At 47.0% G+C, this 15,924-nt stretch overlaps 1 protein-coding gene across 1 annotated transcript in view; it reads left to right on the plus strand.

Moving 5' to 3' along the window:
- Positions 1-2,738: 2,738 nt before the first annotated feature.
- TTC9 (tetratricopeptide repeat domain 9) overlaps positions 2,739-15,924 on the plus strand; it is a 33,409-nt gene continuing 20,223 nt past the window's right edge. The window contains exon 1 of the mRNA XM_024998103.2: positions 2,739-3,319. Coding sequence (XP_024853871.1) covers positions 2,890-3,319 — 430 coding nt within the window. The 5' untranslated portion in view covers positions 2,739-2,889. The remainder of the gene's footprint in view (positions 3,320-15,924) is intronic.

Raw genomic sequence — 15,924 nt, forward strand, 5'->3', positions numbered from 1 at the left:
AAGAGAGAGGAATTATATCTAAATATTAACAAAGAATATACCTGGGTGACAGTATAGAGTGGGGGGGTTTCTTTGTACATTTCTGTACTTTGCAAATCCTCCAGAGCAGGGTTTTTCATACTCTTAATAAGCATATGAATCATCTGGTGATCTTGAGGATAGATCTGGGTCAGCAGATCTTGGATTTTGCAGATTCTTCATCTCTAACAGTCTCCAAAGTGATGCGGATGCTACTGGCCCAAGGCCTCCACTTTGAGTAGTTAGGTTTTGGAGCCGGAGTCTTCAAACTTGACTGTGCATCTGAATCAAGGTGGCAGTGGGGGTCAAAATACAGACTGCTGGATCCCACGCGTCGAGTTTCTGATTTTAGCAGGCCTGGAGTGGGACCCTGGAAACGCCATCTCCTATTTTCCAGGTGACACTGATGCTGCAGGTCTGGAAACCGTGCTTCAAAAACCAATGATGTAAAATACATACATCTTTTTCTCAGCATCATAAAGGAGGCAGGAACACTAAAAAAACAGGCCACCCTTCTCCTCCATTTGCAAAATCATATGCAACCCCTTCAAATGCTTCCATAATCTAACCCAATCATTTTCAGTTACTTCTATTGAGACCATTAAACTCAAACCACTAATGCTGTAAACATCCCCAAGATTCCGAACATCAGGACCTCTGCTGTTTCCTCACTCTGGTTGAGATGACATTTTCTTATATTTCCTCAGGATCAGATCTTACCCATCCTTCAAGGCCTCAAATGTTTCCTGCACAAAGCTTCCCTTCCTTGGGGCTCCATAGGACTTTCTTTTCCTTCTGGCGACATTTACCAATTTCTACCTGGCAGAGTGAGTATATGGGTGGGTGGTCTATCTCCTCCAGTAGACCGGGAGTTAGTTAGAGAGCAGGATAGTCCCTTCCTGGACTATCTTTGCCCCTTGACCTCAGCACATCCCCAGCAGACAGCCAGGGCAGTCTGAAAGAATGAATGAAGTAAGGGATGGAACCTTCCGAGGCGGGGCAGAGCTGTCCTGCAAGTGGACAGTAGGACACGTGCCCAGCCTTGATGACCAACAGCAACAGGTGTTTTCCATCTCTGATGTCCGTGATTCATTCTGCACAGCTGCCTGCACACCCAGGCGTCAGCACACGGCGGCTCTCAGAATATACAACGCCTGCAGGGTGAAGTGCCCACTGTGTTCTGGGCGCCTGGGCAGCCACACATGGGGACACATCTCAGTGACAACCTGCACCCACAAAAAAACAGGCCTTGCCACCATAAAATTATTAACACGAAAATATTAACACAGCTCCTGGTTCTTACTGCAGAGAACCAGGAGCTGCAGCTTGTGCCTATGTCCCTGCTTCCCGCCGCACCTGTCCTTTTAGTTTTTAAGAAATCTGTTGAGGGTGAGTCTGCATGTGTCCCCCATCCCTACAAACACATACACACACACACACTCATAATACATCCCTACACACGCGCACACACACTCATAATACATCCCTGCACAAACTCATGATACATCCCTACACACATACACACACACACACACTGACAAGACATCCCTACACACACACACACACACACACACACACACTCACAATATATCCCCCCACACTCACAGTACATCCCTACACACACACTCACAATACATCCCTACTCATGCACACACACTGAATACATTCCTACACACGCACACACACTTATAATACATCTCTACACACGCTCATGATACATCCCTACACACATACACACACACAGACAATACATCCCTACACACACACACACTCACAATATATCCCCCCACACACTCACAGTACATCCCTACACACACACTCACAATACATCCCTACACATGCACACACACACTCATGATACATCCCTACACACACATATACACACACACACACACTGACAATACATCCCTACACACACACACACACTGACAATACATCCCTACACATGCACACACACACAATACATCCCTACACATGCACACACACTCATAATACATCCCTACACACATACCCACACACACACACTGACAATACATCCCTATACACGCACACACTCACAATACATCCCCCCCACACACACTCACAATACACCCCTACACACACACACACACACTGACAATACATCCCTACACACTGACACACACAATATATCCCCCATACACACACTCACAGTACATCCCTACACACGCACACACACACACTCACTCACAATACATCCCTACACACACACATTCACTCACAATACATCCCTACACACACACACATTCACTCACAATACATCCCTACACACACACATTCACCTACAATACATCCCTACACATACACACACACACATATTCACTCACAATACATCCCTACACACACACACACACACACACAGACACACACAGACACACACACACACCCTCCCCCATGCGTCTCTTTCAGACTAGGCGCGCCTCCGAGGGCTGGATTGAATGGGAAAGAAAGGGCTCGTCTTTGTCACTAATCCTCCCCTCCTTCAGGCGAGCCAAGCTTCTTCCGGGTCAGCGACAGTCCCCGCCAAGCCCCTCGGGCCCCCGACCCCCGGCACCGCTAGCCCCGGAGCGCGCCGGGGCCAGGTCGCCGCCGACCGCAGGTTGCGGGAGGGGAGGAGGGCGAGGCGGAGGGCGGGCGGCGCGGGAGTGGGGGAGGGAGGGCGGAGGGAAGGAGGGGAAGGCAATCCGAGGAGGAGGAGGAGAGAGCAGCCTCCCGCAGCTGGCGAGGAGAATGGGAGTGCGGGACGACGGACCGCCGCGGGGTGTCACGGCCGCGGCCGAGCTCTCCAGGCGCGGGGCCGGCGCCCGCCGCGTTTAAACCCGGGAGGGCGCGGCGGCGCCGGGCGGCGGCCGAATGGAGAGGAAGGGCTCGGCGGCCGGAGCCAAGGGGAACCCGAGTCCGCCCGCGGCCGGCGAGGCGCAGCGGCCCCAGCCGCCGCTGTGCGTCCCGGGCGGCGGCGGTGGCGGCGGCGGCGGCGGCGGCGGAGGGACCCCGGCGCGGGGCCAGGCTGGGGCGGCGGCCGAGCCCGCCGAGTTCATCCGGCGCGCGCACGAGTTCAAGAGCCAAGGGGCGCAGTGCTACAAGGATAAGAAATTCCGCGAAGCCATCGGCAAATACCACCGGGCGTTGCTGGAGCTGAAGGGGCTGCTGCCGGCCGCCGGGGAACGGGAACGGGACTCGCGCGGGGCCTCCCCGGCCGGGGCCCCCAACCCCGGTCGCCTCTCGGAGGAGCAGAGCAAGACGGTGGAAGCCATCGAGATCGACTGCTACAACAGCCTGGCAGGTGAGCTGCACCGCGCCGCGCCGCGCTCCCGGCCCCTCCTTGCTCTGCCCTCCCCGGCTCCAGCCCGGAGCTGGTCCCTATTCTCTGGCCTCGGTCCTCCGGTCACCGCGCCGCGCCCCGCTCTCCCTCGCGGGGACCGTGCTGCTCCGGGAAGGAAAGCCCAAGAGGGGGGGACGCTTTGGGAAAAGTGTGACTTTTAGGATTAAACCTTTTGAAACTCGTGGTCATCCCGCATTCCTCCCCCGCATCCTCGTAAATTTCGCCTATAAATAGCTGGAAGGACAGATGGGGACCCAGCCGGCCTGGCGGCGACTGCTGCTACTACTGCTCACCAGTGGACCCGGGTCCAAATGCGGGAAGCGGCACCCGGGGTGGGCCACCCGCACCCACCTCATGCCCGGTGGCTGCTGGCCTCGGGGATCGTTGACACCAGAGCTGGCCCTCACCTTCCCCCCAGCTGACCGCATCTCAGAGTCAAGTCCTCGCCCGAGTCCCTTTGGCCCCAGTGGCAAAGGGCAGTTTGCTACGATGCTTTCAGCATCTCAAGCAAAATGGATTCCAAAATGCACTTTCTTCTCTCCGAGCTCTGCTGGGGCCTCGGTTGCCAGGTGAAGAGAGCAATCTCAAAGGGAAACTAGTTCAAGGTTGGGCTTGAGCTGTGCTACATTCTCGCCCCCCCCACCCCGCCCCCCACTCCGTGTAGCACTGGTTCTCACACCAGCTGGCTGCTAGGCTTTGAGGAAAAGGGAGTCCTTTTATTGGGATAAGAAATTCCCAAGTACACTTTGGAGATTAAGGTCAAAGTCGGGCATTTTTAAAAATTAACAGGAAATTTTAAAGTCTCTAAAAACGGAGGAGTCTGGGTCATTCCAGGGCCTTCCTGAGAGAAGGTGGAAGAGGTTGGCAGAGGCCTTATATTTGAAAAGCAGTCTTTGGTCTTCTCCCACCTCATCTGGTGGGATTTGGGAATGACCCACCTCCTCTAATCAAATTAAAGGCCCTCACTCCTGGTCCCTAACCCTTGAAGTTGCCCAAACTCTTTAGCTCTGGACACTTGGCGCAGAGTTAGGTGAGGAGAATGGGTGTGGCTGGAGATGGATTTGTCTGGAGGCCAGACAGTTGGGGGATGAAAAATATATGTGGATAATTGTGCTCTGTTTCTAAGTGCCAGTCCGCTCTGTTCCCTTGGATGTCTCTAGTGCCTGCCTATCTCTGCTTCCATAAGGCCATATCCAGGGTCATCTTAGAGCCAGGCACTTTGTAATTCGTTAAGTAGTTTACACAGGTAAAGGATTAATAATAACAGTAGTAGTAGCGACGGTGGGGATGGTGCTGCTGATGGCAGTCCTACTGGTAACTGCAGCAGGTAAAGTAGTAGTGATATGGCATAGGTGTATTTCAGTCAATCACAAGGCACATCGTGATTCCCTTCCTTTCCTGCAAGTCTCTGGCACGTTCACTACTGCCTGATGAATGTAAAGGGCAGAGTGGCCATGGGTGGAGAAATCACTAATGTAGTGATTTCAGACTGGCAGTAGAGTCTTCTATTTAGTATTCTCCATGGGCATTCTAGGGTTGCCCCTCACCCCATGCTATTGGCTGCCAGCCTATGGCTAGCACAGCCTACCTTCTACCCCAAAGTGGTTACATTTCCATGGTGAAACTGAAGCTGTGTCTTCCTTGGTCAGGCCAGCCCAGTGGGTGGGGCTAAGATCTGGACAGTTCCTCCACTTCCACGCCCACCCCCCCCACACACACTCCTGGAAAACTTTAGTGGTGAGAGAATGGAAAGTAGCAACGGCAGATTTCCCCTTCTGCTGCTTGTTCCAGTGCTCACCACTTATTAATATTCATAATTTATGGATTGCAAAAGTAATGCATGCCTATCGAATGTATTTTCTTTTAGAAAATGCAAAATTACCTATGGTCACAGCAACCTAAAGAAATCCATTGTGATATATTTCCTTCCTCTATCTTTTTCTTTACTTAAATGTAAACTGTTTACAAAGTGAAGGACCTCCTGCGTCCTGTTTTTACGCCCAGTCGCCATTGTATCTATCAGAGCATTTTTTACACTTCACTGCAATCTTTTTGTGAAGATTATTTTCAAGGGCAACCTAAAAATTTTAAATACGTGTTTACAATGATCATTTGATGGAAAGAGGAAGAAATATGGTCTCTATTATTGTTGTTAAGACCAGAGCAATGCAGTGTGGCCTGTAAGATAATCTTTCCCCCTGTGCCTGATTGAAGGGAAGAGATAGCAACTGCAAATTTGTTCTGGCAAAAAGGCAACTGGCCCTTCCATCCGGGCTGCAGTGCTGGCTGAGCAACCCAGTGGGCTCCAGGTAGGAACAGTCTGAAGATGTTGGTCCTCTCAAGAATCTGTCCTTCTACACAGCTGTGCATAGAGGAAGAGCTTTGGGGTTTAGAAGCAACATGGACTAGCTCAGAAATACCTGGAGGATTAGGCCATGTTGCTAAGGGCATCTCAGCACCAAACAAAAACTGTTGTGAGGCTTCTGGAGGAAATCTAGGTTCAGGTGGTCCTTGTACTCTGCATGGAAGGCCCCAAGAGAACAGCAGGTGGGCAGTTAGAATCTGCTAAGAGATATTCACCGAAAAATCCATTTAGATGACTTGAAGTGACCATTTGAAGGGTATGCAGGCAATTTGCAAGGTGCCTATGGTTGTGGTCTGTTCTGGCTTAGAGTTTCTTTCTGATTAGTAGGGATCTGGCCAGTGGTGCAAGTCTTCTCGATTTGATTGTGCATGTCTTATTCTCTAAGAAATTCAAGGGAAAAGATAGGCAGCATCTTCTTCCTTCAGAATTTCTAATGATTTTGATACAATGATTAGAAAAGATATTCTGACCTGCCAGGGGAGATGTAGACATGTAATTCTTACCAAGGCTACAAAAGAGGCATATACTGGCCAACTGATCGACTCCCATTGACCTCGAACAAGACACAGGGCTCCCCTGGGGCCTTGGAATGGTCTGTGCAAAACCTCTTGAAGGACAGAGCCTTTTGCTTTACATCTGTTCCTGTGGGATTGTGAGGGCCCCAGCTGGGATGTGATCAAAAGGTTGTAATGCATGACTTTGTGGGTATTTTCAAATGATGTTCAAGACTCAGATGCCCACAGTGGAGATGAGTGCTGGCAGGCCATGGCATTGATGAGAGTCAGCTTAGGCCCCTATTCCTGGCACACCCTGTGGCTTTGTATAAGTCCCTACCACATTATTTTATATCCATCTTCCTATCCATTTAGAGCTATGTTTGGGAGGGGTTTTATTTGTTTTACCAAAGGACAGGTAATTTCTATTGAATTAAAAGTCCCAGGAGAGGGGAATGACACGGCCTAAATAAGTCACACCTGAAAAAGGCCTGGATGAGAGTCAGTTTTATCAGTACTTGTTTTATCTTCAAGCCATAGAACCAGAGCCAGCTACATAATTTGTGGGGCCCAATGGAAAATGAAAATGTGGGCTCCTTCTTCAAAAAGCAGAAGAAAATTGTCCTTAAAGGTCTTAAAAAATAAAGCTTTTCCCCTTTCATGATCTCTCTCGACATGGTGTTTTTATCTGCTATTTAATGTCATTATTAGAAAATGATAATTTTAAAGGATTGGCGTGAATTAGCCATTCATCTTTATAGTGTGCAGTGCCAGTTTTAAGTGGAAATACAAGAGCACTTAACTGGGATGTGAAATCACCTAAGTTCCACAGTTCACATTTTGCAGTTGGTACGTGCATATGTACTTTATTCCTGCTGGAACTGTGAAAATGCTGACAAAATGAACTCAACTGCTTTTATTTCACTTTTTATATGCATACTTTTTTTGTGCCCTCTTTACCAATCTTGCCTTTCTGATGAGTAAGGAAAGGAAAGGGAGCTATTCCTTACTCCCACCCAAATCTTTCCTTCTCTGTCATCATTTTCAGCCTAAGTGGTTGGCTAGCACAGGGAAGTAACTTGAGCAAGAAAGGATGTGCTGGGGTTTTAGGTTATTTGTGTTTCGTAGAACACTGTTGCTTCCTTTCTGCATTTGAAGCAATTTCTGGGTTGAATGGAAAGCCTGGCCTCTTTGGGCTGTCAGTGTAGGTGCTTACTTGGTTATAGACCAAGCACCCTTACCTTATGTTTGCTGAACTCCCCTTTATCGTGGAACCACTGTATGCTTATGGGGCACTGTGAATGCTAGGTACTACATGGGGTTGCAAAGAGTGTTTGTGCCTCTCTTCTGATCATGTTCATGCTCCATTATCCCATTGGGCTTCACTTACAAAAGAAAGAAAGAAAGTGAAGGTGTCAGTCTTTGCAACCCCGTGGACTGTAGCCCACCAGGCTTCTCCGTCCACGGGATTTTCCAGGCAAGAGTACCGGTGTGAATTGCCATTTCCTTCTCCGGGGATCTTCCCGACCCGGGAATCAAACCCAGGTCTCTGGCATTGCAGGCAGACACTTTACCCTCTGAGACACCAGGGAAGCCTTCCAAAACATAGTTTCAAAGATAAAATAAGAATTTCAAGAAGTCAACAGCAGAGCATTAAATACAAGGAACTTCTGAACATGGGTCCTGTGTGACTGTACCCTTGAAGCCACCCCACAATGGGACACCAGTAGATGATTGAGCACATGCATCTAAGGTGGACAAAACTAGATACAGACTCTGAGGCAGATTCTAAGACAAAAGGTACCTGACAGAAATCGGTGTGGGAACCAAAGGACTGAGCATGAAGATGGATAAATTAAGAATGCAAGAATCAGTTGTTAAAAGAAGAGGTCAAGAGCTAGAGACAAGCAGTAACCTGGTAACCAGAAGATGAGTTGTTGGGATAAGAACTGGCAAAGGAAGGGGAAAGAAGAGAGAGGTTTCATGTTAAGATGCTCAGCCAAGATCTTGCCATCTGGATGGGAGAGCTTGACCCGCCAAGCCATTGTTGACCCAAGGCTGGTCCTCGGGCAGCCCCTTGACCAATAAATCTTAAGCCTGTAAACATGACTTTGAAGATCATCTTCCAAGAAAGAATATGAGAATTTAAACTTGTAGAATGCTTTCAAGAAAAGAATATGCCAAATGTAGACTTCAGGCTGAGTTTCTGAAGTGGATTCTGAAGTTCCTTAGTTTCCCTACGAAACTAAGTAGTGAGTTGGATGGCTCATAGCCAGCGACTCTCTAGGACATCTGGAAGTAAGAGTCCCTTTAGCCAAAATGCAGGGGAGTGCCCCATCCAAGTCACAGGGACTTGCTGCAGGGTGGACAGGAGGGCCAAGATGTAGAGCAGCCAGAAACTGTTCCCAGAGCTTCACAGGTTGGGAGTGACCTGTGAGATGGAACATTCTCTCCTGCCAGCTGTTTTCTTTCATCACCAGGTTGTACCTCCTGCATACAACTAGGATGAAAACACAGTGTTTCACCCAACCAACCAGCAATTTCCTAATTTCCAGATATTTGGCTTTGGGAAATCAGATGTCCATGCTGGGACCAGATTGTCACTAAGATGATACTGCGGTCCATTCCCAATCACATAGCAGCAGCCACGGCTCTAGCATGGACAATGTACCAGATATTAAAAAAGCCAAAGCTAAGGCAATTCCCTGGCTGTCCAGTGCTTAGTATGTGGTGTTCTCACTGCCAAGGACCAACGTTCCATCCCTGGTTGGGAAAGTAAGATTCTGCAAGCCATGCGGTATGAGATATGTGTGTCAGTGGGGAAGGTACTTTAAAAAAAAAAAGGCCAAAGATAATACTACATATGATTAAAAGTGTTTATGGGCTTCCCATGTGGTGCTAGTGGTAAAAAGTATGCCTGCCAATGCAGGAGATGAAAGAGACGTGGGTTTGACCCCTGTGTTGGGAGGATCCCCTGGAGGAGGGCATGACAACTCACTCCAGTATTCTTGCCTGGAGAATCCCATGGACAGAGAAGCTCTGGCAGACTACAGTCTGTATGGTCGCAAAGAGTAGGACATGACTGATGCCACTTAGCAGGCACATACAGTCTTCCTCATGGATTTCATATTGCCTTGAAATTATTATTAGGGTAAAGCTCATTATCTTCCTTTTATGCATACATACACATTTTCATATCAGCAACGAAATGATGCCATGTCTGGTAGGACTCAAAACCAACAGTTCCCAAATTTTATAATAAACTATACTGAAAAATTATAATATATATATATATCTGAATCACTTTGTCATATACCTGAAACTAACATAACATTTGTAAATCAACTATACTTCAATTTAAAAAAAAAAGGAAGCAGATGTGATGTGTAGTGCCAAGGAGAGTTGACTTGAATCAGAAAAGTCTTGGGTTGAAATGTATCCAAGTGAAAAAAAAAAAAAAAGAAGAAATGTATCCAAGTGGACCTTCTCTTCTTGTTCAGCCAAAAGGAGTTTAAAACAGCACTCAAATTACAGACAACATTACACAGAGGAAGACTGTGGAGCAAAGGTTTCCCTTCCACAGTGTGTCCATGTGTAAAAAATGAAAGTGCTAAGGAAGTGCTAACTAGCTAGCTTGAGTGTTATGTAAAATCAGAATTATGATTTCAGATTTGGATATGACCCTTACTGTGGTGTGTGAATTTCCTTGTCAACATCACCACCTTGTCATCAACATGAGCTTAGACACTTCCAAAAATAGGGATACTCACCACTACCTAAAGTGACTTATTTAGCAACCACCACCACAACACAACAGCTACAATGATAATGACAGTCACAACGATGGCAGTAAAGACTACCGTGACGGGCCCAGTTTCTGGCATCCAGTAGATTTTCCATGAATGTGTTTGAAAGGAATGAAAATGCTCATCCCAGCATTTGTCTCATATTAAGGATCCAAGAAATTCAATCCTTAATATTAATTAATATTAATTGAGCAACTAATAGGCGCTAGACCCTGGGCTTGAGAGCTGGGTACACAGACAAGGTCACTGAACTTACATATATACCTATGTAACTTGTGAGACAGAAAATCCAAGCTCAGAAGAGTTAAGTCCCTTGCCCATGGTCACATAGTTGTATATGGCAAACTGGAATTTCTCATCTCCCAGGTCCCTAATTTGAAAGCCTATGATTTTAAACACTCACCCCACACCCTCCATCTTTAGAAGTTTCTTTCTTAGGTACAAAAATTTGCCTCCTTGAAATTTCTATCGATCCATTCAAGTCTATCTACCTTTTGAAGCAACACAGAATACATCTCATCAGTGTAACAGGGGAAACCCTTGACATTTTTAGGGCAACTCGCTTGCCCATCCTCCAGTTTTGTCTTCTGTTAAGTTATTCCTTTTTTTATTTTAATGAAAAAAAAGTCACTACTTTTTTTTTTTTTACTGTGATGTGCTTTGTATGTTTAGGATTCCCATTTCATGACCATCCTGGGTGGTTAAGGGGAAAGTGTCCTGTACTCTGCACCAGGTTCTATGTCACTAGGAAGGAGACTTGAATTTATATGGACAGAGAGGAATAAGAATCTGATGAGTCACAATTTCTAATGAACCGTATTATGCCCCTCTATCCAGAGTGTGTAAATTCTAGTTAAGAGGTCTTGAGAAATTTAAGTGGATCTGTTAAGAGTAGGAATTCATTTCAGCCATTACTTTTTCAGTGATCAGTTTTGTGGATACAATAAGGAAAATGACCCACTAGAAGAGGAACATCTGGACTTGTCCAAGTGCATTATTGCAGACCCGGTCAGTTTTAATGTCATGAGAGTAATGATCCCATCATTTAAAAATATGTTCCGGTTTAAGTGCTAAATGAGATTGGACACAATATTATTCTGTGTGGCATGGAACACTTGCTCTCCTAACATCCTCTAAAGTAGTATTTATTTTTAAGTTTGTGTTTTTGTGACTGACTGATAAGTTCTAACTTTGGGAGCCAAAACCTCGTGTCCCAAGAAATGAAAACAACCCCTCCCCCAAACCCAGCAGTAAGCAGTCCAGTTGGCTCTGTGTATAGTGGGACGGGAACTGAAGGAGACTCATGTGACAGCTGGTGGCACATTCACTACGTACGTGAACTTAATCTGGTCACAAGACCTCTAGTCTTGAGTTTCCTCACTTGCTAAATGGGTATAATCATGCCAGCTTAACTCACAGGGTAAGGATGAGAAGCAAGAAGATAATGTATGAATGTACTTTATAAACTATAAAGTATTGAAGTATAAGTTAGCCTTTGAAGTCAATGGGGGTGTTTAGGAGAAAGACAAAAGAATAGAAAAAAGAAGTGGGGGGCTTCCCTGGTGGCTCAGTGGTGGAGAGCTCACCTGCTAATACGGGAGACACGGGTTCGACCCCTGGTCTGGGACAGTCCCACGTGCGGTGGAGCAACTGGGCCCAGGCACCACAGCTGTTGAGCCTGTGTTCGAGAGCCTGGGAGCCACAGTGAATGAGCCCATGTGCCACAACTACTGAAGCCCACGTGCTCTAGAACCCATGCTCTGCACCAAGAGAAGCCTCCACCACAGTGAGAAACCTGTGCAACACAAATGGAGAGTATCCCCTGCTCTCTGCAACTAGAGAAAAGCCCACACAGGAATGAAGACCCCCGTACAGTCAAAAATAAATAAATAAAATTATTTTTTAAAAAAAGAAGTGGGGGGAATACCATGGTAGTCCAGTGTCTAAGACTCCATGCTCCCAATGCCAGGGGACCCGGGCTTGATCCCTGGTCAGGGAACTGGATCCCACATGCCACAGTGAAGACCTGGTGCAGCCAAGTAAATAACAGATAGACATAAAATAAAAAGAAATAAGGAGTGGGAACTGCCCAGTGAAGGAAATTCCCACTAATTCTAACAATTTTCAAAGGGATCCTTGAATAGTATCCCTAGTTGCTGCTGCTGCTGCTAAGTTGCTTCAGTCATGTCCGACTCTGTGCGACCCCATAGACGGCGGCCCACCAGGCTCCCTGTCCCTGGGATTCTCCAGGCAAGAGCACTGGAGTGGGCTGCCATTTCCTTCTCCAATGCATGAAAGGGAAAAGTGAAAGTGAAGTCGCTCAGTCATGTCCGACTCTTCTCGACCCCATGGTCTGTAGCCTACGAGGCTCCTCCATCCATGGGATTTTCCAGGCAAGAGTACTGGAGTGGGGTGCCACTGCCTTCTCCAAGTATCCCTAGTAGATACTAGGAAAAGTCTCTTGATGCATGGTTTCTACATTCAGTATCTATCCCATTTGGTTTCAAACACACACACTCAAATGATTCCCCAAATGCAGGTCATCCACAAAAAGAAAAGCACTTGCTAATAAAGCAAAAGTGTTTCTGATGAGAAGAATGTGACGGACATTCTTTGCAGGCCAAGTTCCCCCACTTGTCTTCAGATGTCCCCATCGAGAACACAGCAGAAGTGTGACTTGATGGAGTGATACAGACAGCAAGTTCTGTCTCTCATTGGTCAGCTGCCTGGAATCAAAGGATCTTGCCTCAAGTTTTCTGATGTCCGAGGGTTGGAGTCCAGAATCTCGGAGGTCCTTTCCCACTCTGCAAAGAATAATTCTCCATTCTTTCTGAACTGGGTGGCCATTACCCAGAATGGGAGAGATCTGTGTGGATGGATAGGAACCAGTCTCCAAAATCTATCATTATGTGAAAAGGCAGGGGTTTCCCTGGTGGTCTAGTGGTTAGGAATCCATCTCCTAATGCAGGGGACACGGGTTTGATCCCTGGCCCGAGATGATTCCACATCCCACGGAGCAACTAAGCCCATGGACCACAGCTACGGAGCCAGTGCCCCAGAGCCCACGAGCTGCAACTGCTGAGCCCAGACACAGAACTGCTGAGCCCACCTGCTGCAGCTGTTGAAGCCTGCACGCCTAGGGCCTGTGCTCTGTCGCCGGAGAAGCCACTGCAAAGAGAAGCCCACGCACCACAACCAGCGAAAGCCTGTATGCAGCAGCGAAGACCCAGCTCAGCCAAAAATAAATAAATAAAAATCTTTTTTGAAAAAAGGCAGAATGCAGAACAGTGTTTAAAAAGTATAAACGAGCATCAGCATATACACTAGTACAGTATTTGCTTTCAAGAAGATTATCTGAAATTATGCAAGTGAAGCTGTTCGTTTGAATACAGAACTGGACATTTTTCCTTTTCTTTTTGACGATTACGACTTCATTGTTTTTAGAGCAATTAAAGGTTTATAGACCTGGAGAAGGGAATGGCAACCCACTCCAGTATTCTTGCCTGGAGAATCCCACGGACAGAGGAGCTTGACAGGCTGCAATCCATGGGGTTGCAAAGAGTCGCACATGACTGCGCGACTAACCCTAAAAATCTATAGCAAAACTGAAGGTAAAGAACGGAGATTTCTCGTATACTGCCTGCTCCCATATATGCCTAGCCTGCCCTGGAGTGGTATGTTTCTTACAGATGGTGAATCTGTATTGACCCAGAACGATCACCAAAAGTCCATGGTTTACTTCGAGGTTCTCTCTCCTGTTGTACATTCTGTGGACTTAGACAAGTGTATGATGACATGTCCCTGTCACTGTGGTGCCATACAGAGTGCTTTCCCTGCCCTTAACATCCTCTGTGTGCTTCCTCGTCATGTCTTAGCCCACCCCAGCCCCTGGCAGCCACTGACCTTTTTACTGGCTCCATCGTTTGCTTTTTCCAGAATGTCCTATAGTTGGAATCGTACAGTGTGTAGCCTTTGCAGTCTAATTTCTTTCACTTAGTCATATGCATTTAAGGTTCCTCTGTGTTCCTTTTTTAACTTTTTCTTCTAAATCTTTCTATAGTGTATGACTTTTCTAAGTATATGCATTATTATTTTTATTTTTAACGAAAAACGATGACAGGATTATCTGTGTGGAAAGATTATGCATAGTTTTGCTTCTTTTATTTTCCCCCTAAAAAAAGCCCACCTTATTCACGTAATTTTTAATGCTGTTCTGGATATTACCTGAGTCTTGTCTAATCATGTCAGAATGTGACACATAAGATGTCAAGCAAAATTATCCCAAGCCCCAAACTTTCTCTTATTATCCCATCTTATGACTTATCCTTTCTGCAGTGCCCATCACCCCAAAGCACACCCAGGGCTAGGTCCTGGCAGCATGGTACCCCCACAGCAGGGGGATGGTAGCACATGAGTGATGGTGTGAATCTGCTGGTGAGATAGGGAAGAAAGTTGAGTCAGAGCTTGTGATACAGACTGGTCCTGAGCAGTTGTGATGTGCCTCTGGTGTAGAGGAAGGGACCGTATCGGTGGTCCATGACCAAGATTCTTTTCGGCCCCTGAGTCTAGGAAATCCTGCCCCGTCAGTAGCTCAGAAACAGCACCCGGAAGGAAGCTCACTGGCTCATCAGATCCTTATTGGATGCTTGCCATGGCTGTTAAATCTCAAACCCACTGTGTTCTCCACAGAACATGGCACGGGGTTGTGGGAGCAGGGTTCTCATCTAGACTCTGCTGCTCACTTGCACTGTGATTTTGGAAAGGTCACATCACTCCGAGCCTCAGTTTCCTCATATGTAAACAGCAAGGTGTTGGGTCAGATGCCCTCCAAGTCCCCTTTTGGAAGTGTTGAGCCGTCTAGGATTTTGAAAACTGTCTAGTGTCCCCACCCCACCCCCACCCTCCTCTAGCCTCTCTCTCTTCTGGAAGCAAGCAGATTTAGAAAGGAAACAGGAAACAAGCTCCCTTTTGTTCTAGTTTACTGATAGGTGCTGACAAATAGGCATGAGAGATCTCAACCAAGATTTCCAAGGTAACCTTGCAAATATGAAGGTAAACCAAAATAAAGGAACCCACAGTCTTGCAGAGTGAGAGTCAGACAGAGGGTCTCCGAGAGGAACGAGAGTGGGGTTGGAAGCCTCTTTAAAATATTACCTGGGTGCTGGAATCTAAAGTGATGGCACCAGATATTACCTATTGCTGCTAGATCTTCTCAGATTATTCCAAAAATCAGACTTTGATTCTTAGCAGGCCATCATTCACCCTAGGAAATCTGGCAAAACTAGCTACATTAGACCAGGAAGTTCTGTTGGAGCCCGTAAAAGGCTTTTAAGAAATGAGCTGGCAGTGGTGGGGCCAAGCGTTTCAGGGAACAGTTGCTAAGCTGTAGCATCTCAGAGAGCTGCTACCCTTGGCTTAAGACTGGAGAGCCCTGAGGAGTCTCGGCCAGGGCCTGAGCACATCTGGACCAGGATGTGATTCTGGACCTATTGCTTGTGCAGAGTCAGAACTTAGCTCCTTTCTCAAAGGGACCCGAACCTCAGATTGCAGATGCCGACTGGTCATTGGAACTTGTGTCTCTGACACCTCCAGGGAGAGAAAGGCTGTGTCCCTGTGTGTGCCAGTGAACATGGGGTAGGGGGGTGAAGAGAGGAAGCAGAGAAGCACAGAGCAACAGGCAGGCACAGACTTAGACCCCAGAAAACCTAAGGGCAAGGAGGCCTAATGGAAAGGAACTTTACTTAGCATAAGAGGGTCTGGCTTTGACCCCTGACTTCCCATCTACTCCTCCATTAACCTTGGTACAGTCCCAATCTTAACAAGCTTCTGTTTCCATTATAGCATGGGAGCAATAATATGCACCAGATCGGACTGTGATGATTGAAATTAAAGGATACATGC

Source organism: Bos taurus, chromosome 10 (assembly GCF_002263795.3).
Source record: "Bos taurus isolate L1 Dominette 01449 registration number 42190680 breed Hereford chromosome 10, ARS-UCD2.0, whole genome shotgun sequence".
NCBI lineage: Eukaryota > Metazoa > Chordata > Mammalia > Artiodactyla > Bovidae > Bos > Bos taurus.